Source organism: Xyrauchen texanus, chromosome 47 (genome assembly GCF_025860055.1).
Source record: "Xyrauchen texanus isolate HMW12.3.18 chromosome 47, RBS_HiC_50CHRs, whole genome shotgun sequence".
Lineage (NCBI taxonomy): Eukaryota > Metazoa > Chordata > Actinopteri > Cypriniformes > Catostomidae > Xyrauchen > Xyrauchen texanus.
In genome coordinates, this window is record NC_068322.1 from 22831021 (window position 1) to 22851807 (window position 20787).

Here is a 20787-nt window from a genome sequence, read left to right on the forward strand (position 1 = left end):
AGCAAAGAAGCCACTTCTCTCCAAGAAAAACATCAAGGACAGATTGGACAGCAGAAGACTGGTGCAAAGTTATTTTCTCTGATGAAGCCCCCTTCTGACTGTTTAGGACATCTGGAAAATCGATAGTCCGGAGAAGAAAAGGTGAACGCTACCATGAGTCCTGTGTCATGCCAACAGTGAAGCATCCTGAGACCATCCATGTGTGGGGTTTCTTTTCATCCAAGGGAGTGGGCTCTCTCACAATTCTGCCCAAAAACACTGCCATGAATAAAGAATGGTATCAAAACGTCCTGCAAGAGCAACTTCTCCCAACGATCCAGGAGCAATTTGGTGATGATCTGTGCATTTTTCAGCATGATGGAACACCATGTCACAAGGCAAGAGTAATAATGAAGTGGCCCGAAGATCATTACATTGAAATTTTGGATCCGTGGATCTTAATCCCATAGAGAACCTATGGTCAATCCTCAAAAGGCGAGTGGACAAGTAGAAGCCTACAAATTGTGATCAACTCCGAGCACTGATAAGGCAAGAATGGATCACCATCAGTCAGGATTTGGTCCAGAAGCTGATATCCAGCATGACAGAGTGAATTGCAGAGGTTATGAAGAACAAGGGGCAAAACTGTAAATAATGACTCTTTGCATATATTGAATATTTTTGCCAATAAAAGCCTTTAAAACGTATTAAACACTCATTAAACGCTTTGACTTGTTAACTGTTGGCCAATCATCTCGTTCTCATGTGACACGTTAAGCCAGTCTTCTCACATGGTGTAAACTGATTGGTTCTCTGACTTGTAATCCGGTAGCCAATCAACTTGAGTAACATTTAAATGGCTCAGTTTTTAAGTTTGTTTCTTTTTTTACAAACCACCCAGCTCAAGGCAGAGGCCACACATGGATAAGATTTAAATACAATTATTATTTACTCTAAGAGAAACAGTCCAGAGGTGAGAACGTGATGTGGAAAGGTCAAATTAAAGAAAGTCAGTGATCGTTGGTTTCCACAGCTTTTCATTCAGAACAGCAGACAGAATGCATCTTTTGAGCAATGTGATGGACACTTTCAATGGCCCCTTTCATGTACAGTGAAATGTACGTGTGTGTTCAATGTCTTTGTATTTCAGAAATGAAGCAAACTCCATTGCCAGACACAATATAGCATGGATTGCAATATAACAGGTTGCAGTGGCACAGCAGAGGGGCTAGTAGACTTATCAAAGGACAGGCAAATTTGATAGTTCTTGATTTGCTCCAAACAATCAATAGCAACAATTTGGCTTTAATCATTATTTTTGGCTAAATTTGAAAGTCTTCCTTTACCTGTCGTATTGCATTAATCATAAGCAGGATTGATGGCGGGTTAGCATGATACTTATACAAGCTACAGCTGATTGGCTTTAAAAGTTACATTTGATACTGATTTTCATTTAGCCTCCATTTAGCCTTTTTCTGACTCTTTATTATGGAAACAAATGATGTTGCTTCATTTAAATATCCATTCTGATTGGTCAGTTTTCTAATGAGAGGAGGCATTATGCTGCCAGCCTCCTCTGCTATTCATACGATTTCATACAGTCATGTAGACTCGCCTGGGCTGTTATGCATTAAAGAAAGAATTATAATAATTATAATACAGTTTATTTATTTATTTTTTTTTTTATATTATATGCATTAATAGGTACATTTATTATTAAACAGCTGTTTAATTGGTAATTGTTATTTTTATATACTTAAAATACTTAATACCTATAAAAATACCTATTTTTTATGTTTGTGAATCTCAACAGCAACAGAACAAAAAAATAAAATAAAAAAAAAACATTAAAAGGCCTATATTTTATGTTTTATATTTCAACAGCATCAGATCTCAAAACAAAAGATCGCAAACAAACATGGACACAAAACCAAACAATTTTAAAAGCATCAGATCTCTAGAAACACAAAGCAATGCACATCAAAGCAAAGCAAAACAACCATTGTTAAAAATACCTTTATTCTGTGTTTGTGAATTTCAATAGCAACAGATCTCAACAGAAAAATAAAAACACAAAACAAAACAAATAACATTATTGTATTTTGAATAACACATTTTTCATTAAAAAGCCATGGGAATAGACTATATACATCTTTGAGTCTTCATAAAAACTCTTTCAGAGGTTTCTGGACCTCGTCATGTTCCTCAGCAGAACATTCGTTGAGTGCCTTTTGTGGTTTTGCATCACACAGCACAGGTTTCAGCAGTTCTATGTTCATGGACACTTGTTTATCAATCTGCAATTTTCTTTTAATTTGTATGATTGCTATCCAGAAGAGAGCATAGCCAAGCACTCGCAGACAGCCAATCAGCCCCAGAAACAAGAACCTGACAGGCGTAAATGATACATTGTTTAAGGGTTACATCAGTAGGAGACATCTATAGGATGACAATCTAAATTTGTCCAGTTTTGCTCACCTTAATGTCTGTATGTCATACATTCTGCATGCTCCTCTTCCACCACATTTCTTACTGCCCCATTTCAGACAGGTAGAGTCAATAAGAGCACCGAAATAAATAGGAGCAGGGATACCACCTTTAACAAAATAAAATTAGAATAAAAGCAATGCTGTGCCAGATCATAATGCATATGGCATCTAAGATAAAAGAGTTCTGTGAAATAGTTTAAGGGCTAAACTAGCTAAAAAAAAAGTTAAGTCAGTTCTGTACTACTAGCAACAACAAACACAGAGATTGCAAAAATAATGATTGCTTCCAAAAAGGTTTCACAAACACTCCCCGATCTACCATTGGTTGGACAAACAGGTAGTCCCAACACAAACTTATTGGTTGAGCCAGAAATTGACATGCCAGATAACTTTTTCATAATTTTTTTTTTTTTTTACATTTTGTCTTAACACCCTTCAACCCATGAATGACTTGCTTATTGTGACAGATATAATTGAAATAGGTGTTTGAAACACCACACTTGTCGCTGTGACAGCCCTACACTCTCTTAACCAAAAGAAAAAATAGAATCTGCCCCTGTCCGTGTGTGTTAGCCAATATACATGGCTCTTAAGTGATAATGGGAGGGTTACCCTGGTGACCACTAAGGGTCGCAATGTATATCTATTGCTCACTTCTTGTCTTTCGTTTGCTTATGGGTTGTGCTGTTATTTTCATTGTGTTCATTGGTTTTCGTGCTTATTAGTTCCAGCTGTTTCTTGTTTTCTCATTAGTACCATGTGTATTTAATCCCTGCCTTCCCCTGTGTGCTTTGTCAGTTCTTGTCCATTCCTGGATTCATTTAGTGCGAGTTGTTGTTCTTAATTTGTCTCGTCTGAGTCTTGACTTGATTTTGACCTTTTCTTTAATAAACTGCATTTGGATCCATACCCTCACATTTGCCTCCATCAATGAGCTTTTCCCCATAGAGGACTATGTGGCTGACTCTGTGAGCTTTCCAATCTTGTGAAATGGGATGAGGTAGTGATAAAGGCATTTTTAGGCATGGTCTGGAAGAGCCCATCTGGTCCTATATGCCAGGTGGCAGAGTGGGATGGTCACTGTTTATTGACATTGCCATGTATTTAGAGTGATCCGAGCTTACAGTGGGTGAGCTGTCTGATTCCATGCCTGATTCCATGCCTGACTTGCCTCAGCCTGTGTCTTCCAAGAAGAGGAGGAGGCCTCTACTCCCTCTATAGCTGCTAACCCAGAGGTGGCGGAAGTCACATAGGCAGTCCTGGTGGTCTCAACTTTGGTGGTCCCTACTTCGGTTGTTCCGCTGGTCTCAACCCCAGTGGTCCCTACCTCATGGTCCTGTTGGTCTCATCTTCAGTGGTCACTGCCTCTGTGGTCTCAACTTCTGTCCAACGTGGAAGGTGGGGATCTGTCAGTTGTTCAACAGTCATCCAGCAACGTGTGCTACCCGATGGCTGTTGCACACTGTCTGAGTGTTTATAATCACATCTCCTGCTGACTGCGTTTGGATGCACTCTACAATATAGAACAGCCTTTCAGTGGGCTTTGTCCAAGCCCAGGCCTAGGACAAAGGTGACCACACCCTTTATGTTGCTGGCTGCCCTGACCATGGTCTCCTGGCCATCCAATCTGGTCTCCTGAGAATCCATCTAGTCCACCCTAGTCTTCTGGCCATCATCTTGATCCCCCATGATCTCCAGCATCTGCTCCTGATCCTCCGTGGTCTCCAGCATCTGCTCCTGAACCCCTGTGGACTTGAGCGTCCGCTCCTGATTCCCCATGGTTTCGAGTGTCCACTCTGGATCCCCAGTGGTCTCCTGTTGCTACACCTGGTCCACCCTGCTGTTCTGGCCTCCCATTGGATCTCTAGTGGTCTCCTGCTCCGTCCAAGCCCCTGTGGTCTACTGTTCCACCCAAACCTCCATGGTCTCCAGATCCATCTGGATCCCCTGGTCTTGGGGATATTTTCTTAAGTTTGTTTATGTGTTTTGTAGTTTTTTTCTTTTTCTTTGTTTATTGGTTCTTGTGCTTGTTAGTTGCAGGTGTTTCTTGTTTTCTCTTTAGTTCCTTGTGTATCTAATCCCTGTGCTCACCTGAGTTCTTTATCAGCTCTTGTCCTTTGCTGGGTGTATTCAGTATGAGTTTATGTTCTAGTTTTTGTCTGATCGGAACCTTGCTCTGATTTGTATTTTACCTTTTCGTTAATGAACTGCATTTGGATCTACACACTCACTCTCAGAGTCTCCACTATGCTACACCCCATCTATCCATCTCTGATAGATATGGCTGAAAATGAGTAAAGAAAAACCCCAAGTATTTAAATTTGCTAGATGCTATTTTAAAAGGAGATATGGATTGGAGGAGTTTCTTTGCCCTGGAACAAACAAAAATTCAGTTTTATACCCTGATATACCAAATTGTTGACTGAATTTATCAAGAATGGTCAAGACTGAGTAGGGATTGAAACTGGGTTGGAGATGAAAACTAAAAGTAAATCTGCATAGAGGGAAAGCTTATGAACTATGCCACAATGCAAGATGCCCTCAGATCCATTATGACTCCAGGGGTGTAACGCCATCAGGTCCAATAGATTTCCCCTTTTCCATTGGCATGATTTGCTCAGTATCTCTGATCCAGAGATGGGGCCACCAATGCAGTATTTTCATTAATTTTGGGAAATGGCTCTCATTAGTGTGATCGAAGGACAGAGAAAGTATTAAATATAAATGTAAACAAAATGCACATTTAACTTGAAGTATTTACAGCAGTCTGTAAATGTTTATTATCAGTATACAGATAATAGTGTGATTTAGTGTACTCACCAAACACTCGTAAAACAAGCAGAAACATGCCCACTGAGAGAGACTTTAGCTTGGGGTCCACACTCCTGAAAGAATAAGTGCTTATCAAACACTTCATATTATGCATATAATGACTATTATTTGCATGCTTGTTAAGTATTCATTAGTTTACTATTACTTATACTTCAATTTGAACAGTCCAAAATCCCTATAGCAATAAACCTCTGCAGATTCATTCACTATTTTTGCTATGGATTCCTGTTGAAACTTGGTGGTGGAAGGAGTGTTATAACTTTTTCTAGGTGTTAACACATGATTTTCATCAAGTAAATTGACAAAGGACTCAGGGAGAGACCAAAGACAAATCTTGGAATCAGAAAATCATAAAACCCTTTCCAACCTACCTAGTACATTTCCCTTTGTAACTTTTTAGATGAGAACTCTTAAGAGGAACAGGACACCTGTGGAGACCTTTACCATCTTGCATTCACACTCACAAATGTAACTCCCATAGTGATGTCATTTAGTATAAAAAACATTTCTTCTGATGTTATTGCATACACAAATCAATAGAAACAACACATTTTGTTAGGGTTGTCTTATACAAATTGTGTCCGCATCCAAAAACGTAATTAAACCGAAAATGTTTTTGGATGAATGGATCTCTTAAGGAAACTGGTCTCTGGACAGTATACAAACACCTTATTTTCTGTATAGTAGCACAGTACAAACAGTACAAATGCGATGAAAACTCAAGATGTGTCTCCCGATGAAGTCACACCAGAGTATGTTTGCAGAGTATGTTTTAAAAAAATCGGAGCGTCACTCCAAGAGCGCTCCACTAATGATCCATCAAGGGCAAAACACCTGTTAACAGACCTTATTGCAAATATTCACCACGTGTTAAACAGTGTTAAACACTAATGGAATGAAGGAAAGATGTAATATCTGATATAACCAGAAAGAATATACTAATTTAAAATCTAGCAGCACTTGGTAATGTTCGATCTCCAGTGCGAAGGTTACTTTCACTTTCTGTTTTCACGCTTCCTATTATTGAGTAAAACTTGCGGTAAAGCTTGACTTAACTACATGCTAGTGTCTCGTCTCTTTCCTCTTACGTCAACTGGCATATAGTGAAAATGAATGATGGGATGGCGAAGGAGAACACGAGTGGGGAGGTGATTGCCAAGATCAAATGTTTGTTGTGAAATCCTAAAAGACGTGTCCAAAAAACACGATGATAGCCCATTCACATGTGGAGAGAAAATCTAAAAGGTCAGTAATACAGATATCCCCTATTAAATATTTTAATAAGCGGGTTGGCCACCAATCACAGGGTTGCTCTCATAGCAAAGTATTTTGAGAGGCTGGTCCTCTCCACCTGAAAACATGCCTGCCCCCAAAACTGGACCCAGATCAGTTCGCCTACAAACCCAACAGGTCAACTGAGGATGCTATCGCCTCAGCCCTTCACCCCACCCTGACTCACTTGGACAAAAACAACACTTATGTCAGGATGCTATTTATTGATTTCAGTTCTGCCTTCAATACTGTGATCCCATCCAAGCTGATCTCCAAGCTCACTGATTTTGGCATCAGCTCCTCCCTCTACAACTGGACCTTGGACTTTCTCACTACCAAACCACAGTCTGTTAGGATCAGCAACCACAAATCCTCCACCCTCACTTTGAACACTGGTGCTCCACAGGGCTGTGTGCTGAGTCCAATCCTCTACTCTCTCTTCACCCTCGACTGCATACCTCTGCATAGCTCCAACTCCATAATCACGTTTGCAGATGACACCACGGGTGTAGGCCTGATCAGCGGCGACGATGAGATGGCCTACAGGGAAGAGGTACAGCACCTGGCAGTGTGGTGTGCCAACAACTGATTGTGGACTACCTGCGGACTAGGAAGGGCCACACACACACTCCCATCTACATTGATGGGGACGAAGTGGAGCGTGCGACAAGCTTCAAGTTCCTGGGTGTCCATATCTCTGAGGATCTTTCCTGGACCTACAACACCTCCACTCTGATCAAAAAGGTGCAACAGCGCCTTTACTTCCTCACCTGTTCCCCCACATCCTGCTGAACACCTGCATCCTAAAAATGTGGTATGGCAACTGCACTGTCTCAGACCAGAAGGCACTCCATCAAGTGGTGAAACTGCCCGATACATCACTGGTGTTCAGCTACCCTCCATCAAAGACATTCACAACAAATGCTGCCTAAGAAGGGTGAGAAGCATTATCAAAGACACCTCTCACCCCAACCACGGTCTGTTTACTCCTCTCCCATATGGAAGACGCTATAAGAGTCTTCGCTGTTGCACTAGAAGACTCAGGAACAATTTCTTTCCCTCGTCTGTCAGCCTACTGAACTCTAAACTCAGGCGCTGAACACTAAATCCCACTCGAACTACATACTTTTATTTATTTTATTAATTTTTTTATGTTTTTGCACATTCCCTTGCACGTTTCTTTGCACATAACTTCTACCTCCTGATGCCACTTGCACTGTTATGGTCACCGGCCATATAAATATATTTACATATTTATTCTTCAGTCTGTACAATGCACCTTCAGTTTTATACTTCTTCATTTGCTCCTTGTACTGTATTCATAGACATTTACATTGAGCTGGTTTCTGCTTCTCCATCTCATAACTTTGCATTGTTAAAAATAAATTAAATACCCCATATTTTACATACATATATATATATATACATATTGCTTTTTGCACTTCTGGTTAAATGCTAACTGCATTTCACTGGCTCTGTACTTGTATTTTGCACAATGACAATAAAGGTGAATATAATCTTAAAAAAACAAATAATAAGCAACAAACAAAACACCCTAGCAACCAATTCTAGAAACCAAACAAAACACCCTAGCAACTGAATAGCCCTAGTTGTGGCAGCAAGTTTTGGATGAGCAAGCACCTTTCACATAGTCCCTAAAAAAAATTGAAATCTATGTTCAAAAGTAATATCTGGCCTCAGCCTCTAAGAATACAATTTGGAGAAAGTTAAGACAAAATATGTTTATCCATCACATGATGGTAATACTCTATGATGGAAAGTTATCCCTTACAAACAATCTACCGTTACAAACTTGCTGCAAATTCAACACTCATTAATTTTCATATGCAAATTAACTTTGCAGCAAACTCTTCATTGTTGCCAAAGGTTTGCTGCAAGTTCACCACTACCTGTGAATAGCAGCAAACCTCTGGCAAACATATGCGACGAATAGCAAGCTCATTTGCATGTGAAAATAATTAGTGGAGAATTGGAGAGAGTTTGTGGCAACAGTGTACTATAAAACAAAGCAAAAAAGTTTAACTATTGCATGATGATAGTATAATGGAAAATTATTAAACAGAACCTCAGTGATATGATGAAGAGAGGGGTGCTGCCCAGACAGTACACAAAGAAGCTCAGAGACTGCAGTGCCAGAAAGATGTAGAACATTCTAGAGCAACTTCTCTCTCGTGAACACTGTCCAAGCACTGCAGAGGAGTTCCCCTCACTCAAACCTGAGCTCTGGATACAGGTACAACTGTGAAAAGTCTAAGGAGACAAACACACACACAAAAAAAAAACACCAAATACAGTAAGTACAACAAAAAATAAACTAAAACATTAGCTATAAGTTCCCAGTATAACTGTTTGGTCAACAAATGGAGCATAGGGCATCACCATTATTTGTACAATTCTGTTTGGCCAAGTTTTCTTGTGTTAATGGACTGCAAATATGCCACCACATAGAATTAGATCTTTCACAAAAATCTGTTTATGCTAATGATGATGTCATTATGTGACAATGTAAAATAACTAATGAATCAGTTCTTTGAACGGGTTCACTGAAACAATCCATTTGATATAAACGGTTCATGGAAATTAATCAGACTTCTCATCATTATCTCCTATCAGACACATTGGCTCCGGGATGGTTACCTTACCCTGAGGCGCAACCGGAAGCACGTTTCATCAGCAGTGTGGGAAACAACTCGGTTCACATCTTGCTTTTGGCCCCTTCGATGGATATTTAACACAGAAAATTGAGCTCATACATGCCCATATGCCCATGAATCTTTACCGCTTTGACCACTGGAGAAGTGTTTCGAATTTCGGTAAAGAAATTAACTAAAGAAAAGTCGACCTGATGTTTCCGATTTCACTATAAGATCAGTCTGGTATATCATATGGAGTATTTGAGGTCAAGAGTGAATGGGCTATTGTTCACCATATTTAGACCGTTGCCAATGGTGGAATTGCAGCCAGCATAGCAGGGAGAGATATAGGTGACTCCATTCTGTCCACACACTGGGTCCCATTGAGTGTCAGGACACTTACATTCTGCATTGCAGGAAGACAATAAACTGCTACCTATATTCTGAACTTCGTTGGATCTGCCACAAAAATATCATACAGAATAGAAATAAGTTTTGATTTTTCTTAGCCCACTGGCAATTGTATGTTTCTTGTTTTAAGCATAATTCTTACAAAATTTGGATTAGATTTAAGCTTAAAAAAAGAAAAAGACAAATAAACCTTCAATTCAAGATATATTAATTGAAAACAAGTCTAAATAACTTATGCAATTTGTGCTCTTAAAGTACATTTGAATGACTGTTTAGGTAAAACTGATTAAGATTTTTTTTTTTCAATGCATTTAGTGATGTCACCAAGTTGGTCTAATACTTTAGTAATGTGACCACTACTTAATGCTAAATGCTGAAATATCATGATATGTATAATGAAAATAAAAAGAGATAAAGGCACCCTTGAAAGGGCACTGTGACCCCAGCAACATCCAGATTATCGCAGCTGAGACCAAAGTTAGGCAGTGTGCAAAGCAATCCAGCGACAGAGGTGAAGAACGCCACTCGAGCAGCTCCCAGCAGACCCAATTTAAATCTCTTCATTATCACACCACTCAGAAAGATACCCAGAGCCACGGATGGCATAGTAGCAACTCCTGCATACAACAACAACAACAACAACAACAAAACTTCTCGTCAGTCTATCACAGATGTTATAATGCAGATATTTTGTGGCCTCAGTATTGCTGTCACCTATGAGAAAGTTGGTCTTGGATGTGCTTTGTCCAAACTGTTGTTCCAAGTACTTTGGTGTGTATGTTATAACTATGACGAAGGCGTTGAACATCACAACATTGGAAATCAAGTACAGAAAATAAATCTTGTTCGTGAACAAACATTTCAGAGATGGCCAAAAATCTGCAATAAAAGCAAATAGTGTTATCCTCAAATTAACATATGACGAATGTAAACAAATGTAAATTTCAACATCAACATATGTGTCCAAATGACTTAAATCTGTCATGCAAACATGAGATATTTACTGTATGTCATTCAATCAGTTTATTTATTTTTTATTCCTCCTGGTTGGAGGCTTCCGTAACTATTTAGTTGATTTGTAGGGTTCCGTTTAACGTTACTCTGATATTTAGTTGTGCATAGTGCCTCTGGTGCCTAACAATGGCCTTTAGCTGTGAATATATCACAAGATAGCATGTTATGATTTAACCAAAGCATACTAAGTACGTTATTCACTGTATTTGACTTAGATTCTTAGACTATGTATATTGCAAGACAATCACTCAAGCATAAACCATCCGCATAAACTCAGTTAATACGATTTAATTAGGCTTGAATGATATCTAATCCAGATATCGATGGACTGGCGGCCTGTCCAGGGTGTTCCCCGCCTTTCGCCCAATGTTAGCTGGGATAGGCTCCAGCCCCCCTGCGACCCTGTACACAGGATAAGCGGTTGACGATGGATGGATAGATGGATGGATGGATGGATGGATGATATCTAATCCGTGCTTTCTGTGTAAGGTTGTCATACCTTTAGCTATTTCTGTAATGCCTGTGTGTTGGTGTTGGTTTGAAGGGGGGTCTATTTCAGGTATTTGGGGGTTTTCAGGTAGAGCTCTTGGCAGAAACCAGAAAGGCAAAGCAGCAAGAAAGGTCAGACCGCCCGCAACCACAAAACCCAACCACCACGCCCCAACCCAACGAGAGTCCTGAGGGGTGATGGTAACACTCTCTGATGAATGAGATAGTAACATATATATAGAGAGAGAAATATACAAAATATACAGTACATGTAAAAATACAAACAAACTGTATGTTTAATAACCATTGTGCATAGTTATATTCAACAACAGCCTTTAATCTTTATATTGTAACAGATTATATCGAATGGGACATTATTACCTAATAAAAAAGTACTGGGATGTTATTAGATGATATATTCTTTGATATATCAAATACTTTTTGATATGTTTAATACTTTGATATATTCTACGGTACAGACTGATTATCATGTTAATGCTATTAACATCAAAGAATTAGCTTCAAAGTATACCATACAACCCTGGTGTATAAGTAACATAGCAATTTTTTGGCACAGGTTCACAAATCTATGCTTATGCAGTGGTGCTTTTTGGTATGCTTTGTTAGTGACTAAAATTATAATTTGGCTATTATTACAAATACAAATCTCTAAACACTGCCCAAACTCACCTTGGTTCACTAAGCCAATGTCCACATAAATACTAGCACACAGAGATCCAAGCGAGTAACCAAACAGTGGCCCGATCACTCCGACTGTGTGCAGACACCCTACAGAACAATTGCCATGGAAGAGAAAGAAAAAACTGACCATTTTCAAACATGAATAACACAAAGAACATTGGTAATCTAGCGTGATGTGAGGCATCATATATATATATATATATCTTGATGCAAGTTTTTATGACCATTTCCTCTCTCTATCTGACTCTTAGAATTAAACAGACCTAGTATGCTGCTGTGTTTTTAGGCTTTTATTTAAAGACCCTCTTAACGTGTCAAATAAGCAACAACACTTTTCTGTAAGCTGCATGATTTCTGACAGATTCAATAGTTTTCAACTGCCTCATTCATCAATGACAATCTCTTTGCAGAGTCTGCATTACAATGAGACATATTTAAAAAAAATCTGTGCTGGGGCCTGGGTAGCTCAGCAAGTAAAGTTGCTGACTACCACACCTGCAATCCAGGTGTGCTGAGTGAATACAATCAGGCTTCCTAAGCAACCATTTGGCCCGGTTGCTAGGGTGGGTAGAGTCATGTTGGGTTAACCTTCTCGTATAATATGATTCTCGCTCACGGTGGGGCATGTGGTGAGTTGTGCACAGATGCCGTGGAGAATAGCGTGAAGCCTCCACACACGCTAGGTCTCCATGGTAACATGTTCAACAAGCCAAGTGATAAGATGCGTGGATTGACGGTCTCAGATGCGGAGGAAACTATTCGTCCTCCGCCACCCGGATTGAGGTGAGTCATTATGCCACCACGAGGACCTAGAATGCATTGGGAATTGGGCATGCCAAATTGTGGAGAAATTGGGAGGAGAAGAAAAAACAACAACAAAACAAAACCAATCTGTGCTTAAAAAAGTGCTGCTTAATCTGTTAAAATCAGACTGTAATAAATAGTTACATTATTAAAAATTAACTTCAGCTGCTTGTTTCTAATATCGAGATCCTCTGGAACACACAGCCAGGAACAGCACAATATTTACCTTAATTATTTTCTCACCAATGTAAAAAGCAGAGTTTTCTGGGCGTGCATAGTCATCTATGAATGATATTCCCAGAGGGGCAATGGTGGCTTCTCCAATCCCACGAATAATGTTCCCTGCTAGCAGAATGACCCACATAGGCGAGCCTTCCTCCTCCTCTTTCTGACACCCTAAAAAACACAGTGTTATTTTGCAACAGACTGCATTTTAAAAGTATTAGCACAGGTACACAAATATGTATTCCCACACACAGCCACAAGCATTACCAGAAAAAGGCTGTTGAAAGACATTCAGTGTGTTGGGTGAACAGGGGGATCTCCAAGTGAAATTATTAGCATCATTAGTGCGGGCAGCAATTGTCTCGTACTTGTACCTGTCAGAAATCACACACACACACACACACACACACACACACACACACACTGTAGAAATTTTGTGTATATCTGAATTGTTTTTGTTAAATTTTTTATGTTTATCAGCATTTATCAGCCATCCTGGTCTGTAGACATCAGTATTGGAATTGGCCATTGATTAAAAAAAATAATCATTTCAGTCAGTCATTAGCCTAATCATCCTTTTAGCAGTGGAACTACTTTTCTAGAAGGATGTACTTCTGATAATGCATTACTGTGAAAATTAAGAGTTTCGGGTTTTTCTCTAAACAGTTCCTTTCTAGGATTATTGTGTGGATAATGGAACAGTAACTTCGGCTTTATATAGTCATGTCAGGAGTTGAAATATTAGGTACTTTTCACAGACAAAGTTAGTAAACAATTTTATTACACTAGTCATATGGCAATTTATTTTAAATTGTGCATGTGGCAGGGCGGAGGGCGGGGCCGGGTCGTGATTATACACACCTGGTCCCTTATCAGGCTAATCAAGCCTCCGAGAGGGATAAAGGCCGATTGCGGGCAGTGGTGCGACGAGAGAGAGATCATTTACGGACATGTCTGTCATTTAAGTTTATTATTAAAATATTATTTATATTATCAAGCCGGTTCTCGCCTCCTCCTTTCCATCTAAATTACGTTACAGTGCATTTTAACATTTGCCCAATAGACTTCATTTGTAAGTGCATTCATGTAAACGTTTATTTATATGTGTTTTTATAAACTGAAATGTGAGTCGAAATTATTGTCATTTTACAGATGCTGTCCATAAAGCATCACTTGTATTGAACCCAGAACAGTTTATTGAGTTTCAGAATGACCTAGGGGTGTGCAGCGAAGCCATTTTCTGTATCTGTATCTGTCTCTGTATTTGGATAGAACCGGGTGTGGGCGGGGCTTACTAAATGAAATGCCAATTTTTAAATGTTACTATTAAGAAAATAGGCTTGAATATGCCTTGTTGTAATAATGGCCTAATAATAATAATAATAATAATAATAATAATAATAATAATAATAATAATTATAATTTTTTCTTACCAGATGAAGTGGAATTTGTATGCTTTATTAACTGTGGAATATGTTGACGTTGGTTTCTCCTGGTATTTCTGATATTAATATCTGCATGAATCTTTTTTTTGTCTGTTCATGTATAACAACATTATTGTGAAGGCAGGAGGTGTCAAGAAAAATATGAAATGTCAAGCACACATTTTCAGTGAATAATAAATACAAAGTTAAACATTAAAATAAATTAAAATAAATCAATATAGCCTACAAACAGGTGAAAGTCCCATAAATCTATCAGGAATTTTTACAATAAGACACCATTATTTAGTTAAATAATAATAATAATAATAATGTAACATTTATATAGCGCCTTACCAGAGGTAGCACAGTTTAAAGAAAAGGGGGAAAAAAGACGGGGCATGTTTCAGTTTCTTTGTTTTACCTAAGGAGGAATATTCTTAATACATGAATACTCTGTGGAGTATTTAAACCGTTATGGAGCATTTTAACTTTTACTTTAACTTTTTTTTTCTGAATAAAGTTTTAACCAGATAATTTCCATAATCCTGATGTGAATGTAAATGTAGTCAACTTTAAAAGATGGATAGATGGGCTCTGACTTGAAATCATCACTTCAGGTCATGAATTTAACATTGCGCTTTGGGCATATCCCAAGTATGAATGTTACTCACTGGCCCATCAAGAAGTGTGGTAGTGCCATTAACAGCGTTCCGGCAGCCATCAGCAGGGCTCCTGCTCCAATGATCTTGGGCCTGTGAAACTTAGCGCCAAAGTAGCTTACCACAGTAATAACCAACAGATTACCTGCAACAAACTTCACTGTCAATATTTCAGTCTGATCTCATAATAATTATCTGACTGTGGCTATATTTTTAACAAAATGATAATACGTGGCTTCTTGCATGTAATGAGACAGTTGGGAAGTGAGTTGTCCACTCTGTGATGCTAAAAGCAAGTTAAGTTTTCTCCCAAGCAGATGAGATTTTTTTTTAAGGTTAATGGTTAATCCTGTTTTAAATCAACAAAATGTAGATCTCTACAATAATCCTAAATTATATTGTAATACAAAGCAAATGTGACATGAAAAACAGATGAAAGATGAATGCTCTATTGAGTTAAAAAAATAAAACAAAAAAACAAAGACATCCCTACCCCAAACCTTAAATGAAAACTACACATATGGTGTCATAAATGCATATGTGTAATGAAAAGCACAATTGCTGAAGCAACCACAACATGTTGTGATGTGTTGAGCTTTGGCTCACACGTGAAGTTGTGCTCTTTAGAACTCAAACCCTTTGAATCGCAAGTGCAACACTCTATTAGTTGACCTACCTTGCACACACAAACAAGTTTGTAAATGCAATTGGTTATGCAATGTAAAGGTTAAAATGTTAAAATTAATTTACAAGTCATTGCTATAGTAAAACTGTGTGTGTGTGTGTGTGTGTGTGTGTGGGTGGGGTGGGGGGTATCATTTCTATAGGCATTTTATAAAGATCTACAGCCTTGAAGCTATGCCTCTGATCTGAGTCTGAACTCCATTAAATCCAATTTTTTTTGTTTTGGTCCTGCCAGGCCCAGTCTGCTTTTGTGAGTCTTAAAGCTTGTTTTACTACAACTCTCATTCTTGATACTCCTGACACATCTCATCAGTTTGTGGTGGAGGCTGATGAATCAGAGGTTGGTGCTTGAACGGTTCTTTCCCAGTGGTCCCCCAAGGATGGGAAGGTGTCACTGTCCCTTCTTCTCCCATTGTTTGAAACAGGTAGAGTGGAACAATGACATTGACAACTGTAAGCTGCTGGATTTTAGGCTAGCTTTGGCGGAGTGGCATCACTGGCTGGAGGGTTCAAAGGAGCCCTTTGTGATCTGAACCGATCACCAGATCTTGGAGTACTGTCAAAGGATGAACTGCAGGCAGGCCCGTTGGACATTCTTCTTTGTGCAGTTACATTTTACCACCTTGTACCAGACGCTTTGAGCATACATGTTTGATGGCCCCATTCCCCCAGATACCATCCTACTGTCTAAAACAGTTCCTGAATATGTTGTTTGGGAAATCAAGTCACAGATACAGTGGGCACTGCAGTTGGTGACAGATCCGGAGGGATGCCTTGTGCACCTACTTTTCATTCCGTGATTTTTGGTCTGTCCACTTGGTTCCAGTGGGGTCAAGCCTCCAAGGTTGTTTGCCATCTGGAAGTTAGGTGCACCATAGCCTTCATTCGGCAGCGGTGGCCATCTATGGTGTGTGACATACCGTACTGTCAACAAGTCCTCTAACCGGAACCCCACCTTCTCTAACCATTACAATTGCATTCGAGACCATGGTCTCACATTGGCTTGGAATTTGTTATAGGGCTGCCTTCATCCCTGGGCAACACTGTTGCTCTTACAGTGGTGGACTGGTACTCAAAGGTAGCCACTTTATATTGTTCCCAAGCTCCCTTCAGTTGCGGAGATGGTGGACGCTTTTGAAAACTATGTTTTCAACTTTCAAGGCCTCATGATAGATGTGGTGTTTTTCAGGAATCTTGAGGCCTCGGTTAGTCTTTCTTCTGGTTATAGAGTGGATCAATCAGGATCCCAAGCACATACTCCATTGTCTGGCTTCTCAGAACCTCTCCTTGTGGTGCCAGCAGCTTACCTGGGCAGAGTTTATCTATAAATCTTTCCAGTGTCATTGAATTTATTATTACTCCTGCAGTTCTTCCCCTCCACAGCTCCCTACTCTGCCCTGGCAATCACCACTCCAAACCAGTCTCAGGTGTTCTCCTACTGTTGTGTGCTGTTCTCAATAAACCTGCTAATGACTGAACTCACTGCCCTTGGGTCTTCCACCCCCCTGACTAAAATATAAAATAGAGCTATATAAAAAAATAGCACACAAGTCATATGGACTCTATATACACACTCAGTGACCACTTTATTAGGTACACCTGTACACCTACGTATTCATATCCATGTCATCCGGTCAATATATACCCTTTATATAGGTATATATAGGTATTTTATATAGGTATTTTATTTCGTTGTGTTGTCTCATGTGGTCCTGTGTTGGTCCTTTGTTGTTTTTATGTAGCACCATGGTCCTGGAGGAACGTTGTCTTGTTTTGCTGTGTACTGTACTAACTGTATATGGTTGAAACGACAATAAAAACCACTTGACTTGACTAAAGTGTTGATTTATAAATAAAAGCTCTACTTGAAGGTTCTACAAAAATTATCCTTTTGTGTTCCAAGGATAAAATAACATACAGGTTTAACAATGGCATCAAGGTAAGCACATACTGAAAGAAACATTCTGGGTATTTTGTTCAAGGATAAATTCTTAGTTATTTCATGGAATGTGTTGCTTTATGGCACAATAACGAGTTTGACAGAAGTTTTACCTCAAATCATCAATCAATCAACACTCTCAGAACTTTATTTAGATAGTTTGAACAGTAATTCACTCACATTACAGCATCAGTTGTCTGACAACTGCTCATCTAATGTGTGTTACTTTCAGAATGAACCCTCGACAAATCTCAACTCACCCATTTCAAAGCTGCCATCGATGATGCCAACTGTTGAGCTCGGGATCTCAAACCGTCTCTCAATCTGAGTGATTGTGCTTTTGGTGTAACTACCCGTCAGGGATTTGGAGAAAAAAGAGAAGGCGAGCACTCCAATGAAAATCTTTCCAATACAAGGGCAGAAGAGAGGAAGAGAATACATTAAGAAGAGTTAAAATATTTAAAGAAGATCTCAGATTTAAAATAATAACCCATAATCGAAAATTTGGTCATCATTTACTACCTCATGTCATTCCAAACCTGTAAGCGAACAGTATGCTGTATTCACCAAATCTCATATATAGCTTACGTATATGTCTTAATTAAAAAAAAAAACTACAAAACTGCATGTTGACATCATTAATGCCAAAATAGCACTGGTTCTCACATTTGCAGTAACGGAATGTGACACATAATTCTTGAATGTGAGTTATACAGTATATAAGCTTTGGTGGAAGGGAACATTATTAGAAAATAACCACTTAAATGTATGTCTGTTCCTCACACAAAGGTAGTTTATGACTTCAGAACACCTTTATGGTGCATTTTAGAGCTTGACAGATGTGTTAACTATAAACGGTCTTTATGTGATGAGCTGTGTAATGATTCATAAATTTTTTACATTTGTGATCTACTTGAAACAGCATGTGGTTGTGCAATGACATGGGGGTTTCATACATCCAATAACGATAACCTTGGTTCCAGTTGGTCTAGCATAATTTGTTTGCAGATTCCACTTGGTTGGATATTTGGTATCTAATTCAATGAGATTCAGATATTTTAAAGTGTGACTTAATGTCCAAATATGTTTGAGGGCCACTGACTCTACATAAATATTCAGCAATAGTACAAATATCTCCCTGAGCCTCTATGGACTTTATGGTAAAATACAGTAGTGCCTATCAAAATTATTAGAATTTGTATTATTATTATTTTACAATTCTACAATAACTGAAGTGAAAAGCCTACATTGGGTACAGACTACATTTAATACAATTGTGTCTCACATTGAAAAAGAACCGAGCTATTGTTATATTTCAAATTGTAGCCTACAATCAGTACTTTATTATGATATGTAATTTACAATTAGTATTATATTTTATTTAATAGTAAAAAATACTTTTCTACTCTTAAACATACACATGTATCAATGTTTCAGAGGTTGTTATAAAGATGAGCCATATGCTTTTATGTGTCTTGCCTTTAGATTCAGAGAGCAGCATTTGGTTTGAGCCTTTTTCTGATTAATGTCTGAATACTCCATTGGCTGGGGATCAGTGAACCCCTCTGGCCTGCTCTCTGCTGTCATGCTGAAAGTTTATCTACAAAAAAATTGGAAAAAGTCAAATATATAATACATAGAATAAATAGATGTAATAAATGTAAAGTAAAAAAGATAGTAAATAATAATAATAATAATAATAATAATAACAATGTGACTAATTCAGATTAAGTAGAAATGGCACCTTAAGATAAATGCGTGTTACCACTTTTGTTACATTGCATAGTACAGTATGTAAAAACATAGCATACAATGCAAAACATATCTCTATTAATAAATCATTCTAAATTTATACTTTATACCTATGTAAGACTAAAGTGTTGTCCTCTCCTGTTTATTACAGACTATGTTACAAAAGTGCAGTCCAGCCTGTCAACAACCGACAAGACTAAATAGATAGGAATCAAATAGGTTACACGTACATTACAGACATTGCGATAACTTTATTTCACATAATTCAAATACTCACGTGTCCAGTTGAGTTTTAGCTGTATTCACATAAAGAGACAGTTGAGAAATGGCCAAAAGAGGGTTCTCCAAAACATACTGGAGGACTTCATATTTACCCAACAGCCATCGAACAGATCAGCACTAACCATTAACTAGCATTGATCAATAATCCTTTAAAGATCAGGGCCACTCAAGTTGGGAAAGGTCAGGGGCCCAAAGCAGGATCCATTTGACATCAAGTGGCACACTTGTAATAATAATATATCATTCTTATATATTAATGAGGTGAATTGATTATGTGTGACCCATACGCATGGTGACCAAACTCGTATGTCATGGCATGAGTAACTCTGTAACACGTCATGATTTATCAGTTATTTTATCAGTTGATATCTACACTATATATTATGTATTGCATCCAGCATTGTGACACATCATATTTATGTAGCAATGATGAAAACAATCACGTTAAAAGGAGCAGTTGTCTTGTCCTAAACAGGTTTGCTGCATTTTTGATGTCTTTAGAGGTAATTCTGGCATTTTACAATGGCTCTGAAGTGACTCATCCATACAGAGTTTAAAGTTGGAAAATATCTGTTTCATAAACATATATTTTTTACAGAGAAATAAGAATTTATGTAGTTTACAGACATAGGTTTTACAACTGAAATGTTCATCACCGTTCACCCTGGTCCTGTTGCTCAGTGAAATGTTACAATCAAGGCTAATAATCTGTGACCTGTCTGATAATTAAATTGGCACTTATGTTGTTTAACACATCCACTTCATTATCTCAACTACTCTTGTTGATGATATGAGTCAATTAAGGTCAGATCTCTCGTTTTCAATCAGGTATTGACACATGGGCTGAATACAGCATTCACAGCCTTCCACTGCACTGCCCTTAATACTTAATACTTAAGGTAATAATTAGGATTGATTACACGTACATACACAATGGCATAGAGATTAATATCAGGTATAATGAGCTCTTGCTTCAAGTGTCACATGGTTGCCAGATTAGGAAATTTGAATTTTTAAACATCCCCTCCTTCCAGGCACTTGAATAATTCTTTAACATATGAATTTCAATTCAAAAACTAGATTTGTTTATTTTATTCAGCAAATCTGGATGGTGCTTGCCCAGACAAAATACCCACTGCCATGATGCTAGGGTATTGTTGATGGTTGCCAAGGCTT

General features: G+C 38.4%; 1 protein-coding gene across 1 annotated transcript; it reads right to left on the reverse strand.

Moving 5' to 3' along the window:
• Positions 1-1964: 1964 nt before the first annotated feature.
• On the reverse strand, positions 1965-19718 carry LOC127639137 (solute carrier organic anion transporter family member 1C1-like). The gene is made up of 15 exons (XM_052121000.1): positions 19607-19718; positions 19057-19177; positions 17838-17979; positions 14967-15099; positions 13139-13245; positions 12890-13042; positions 11831-11929; positions 11151-11351; positions 10352-10516; positions 10059-10254; positions 9520-9685; positions 8659-8843; positions 5289-5353; positions 2458-2575; positions 1965-2367 (listed from the first exon to the last, which is right to left on the reverse strand). Exons 2-15 carry the CDS (start codon positions 19162-19164, stop codon positions 2142-2144), a joined length of 2064 nt encoding a protein of 687 aa, XP_051976960.1. The 5' UTR covers positions 19165-19177; positions 19607-19718; the 3' UTR covers positions 1965-2141.
• Positions 19719-20787: the final 1069 nt, after the last annotated feature.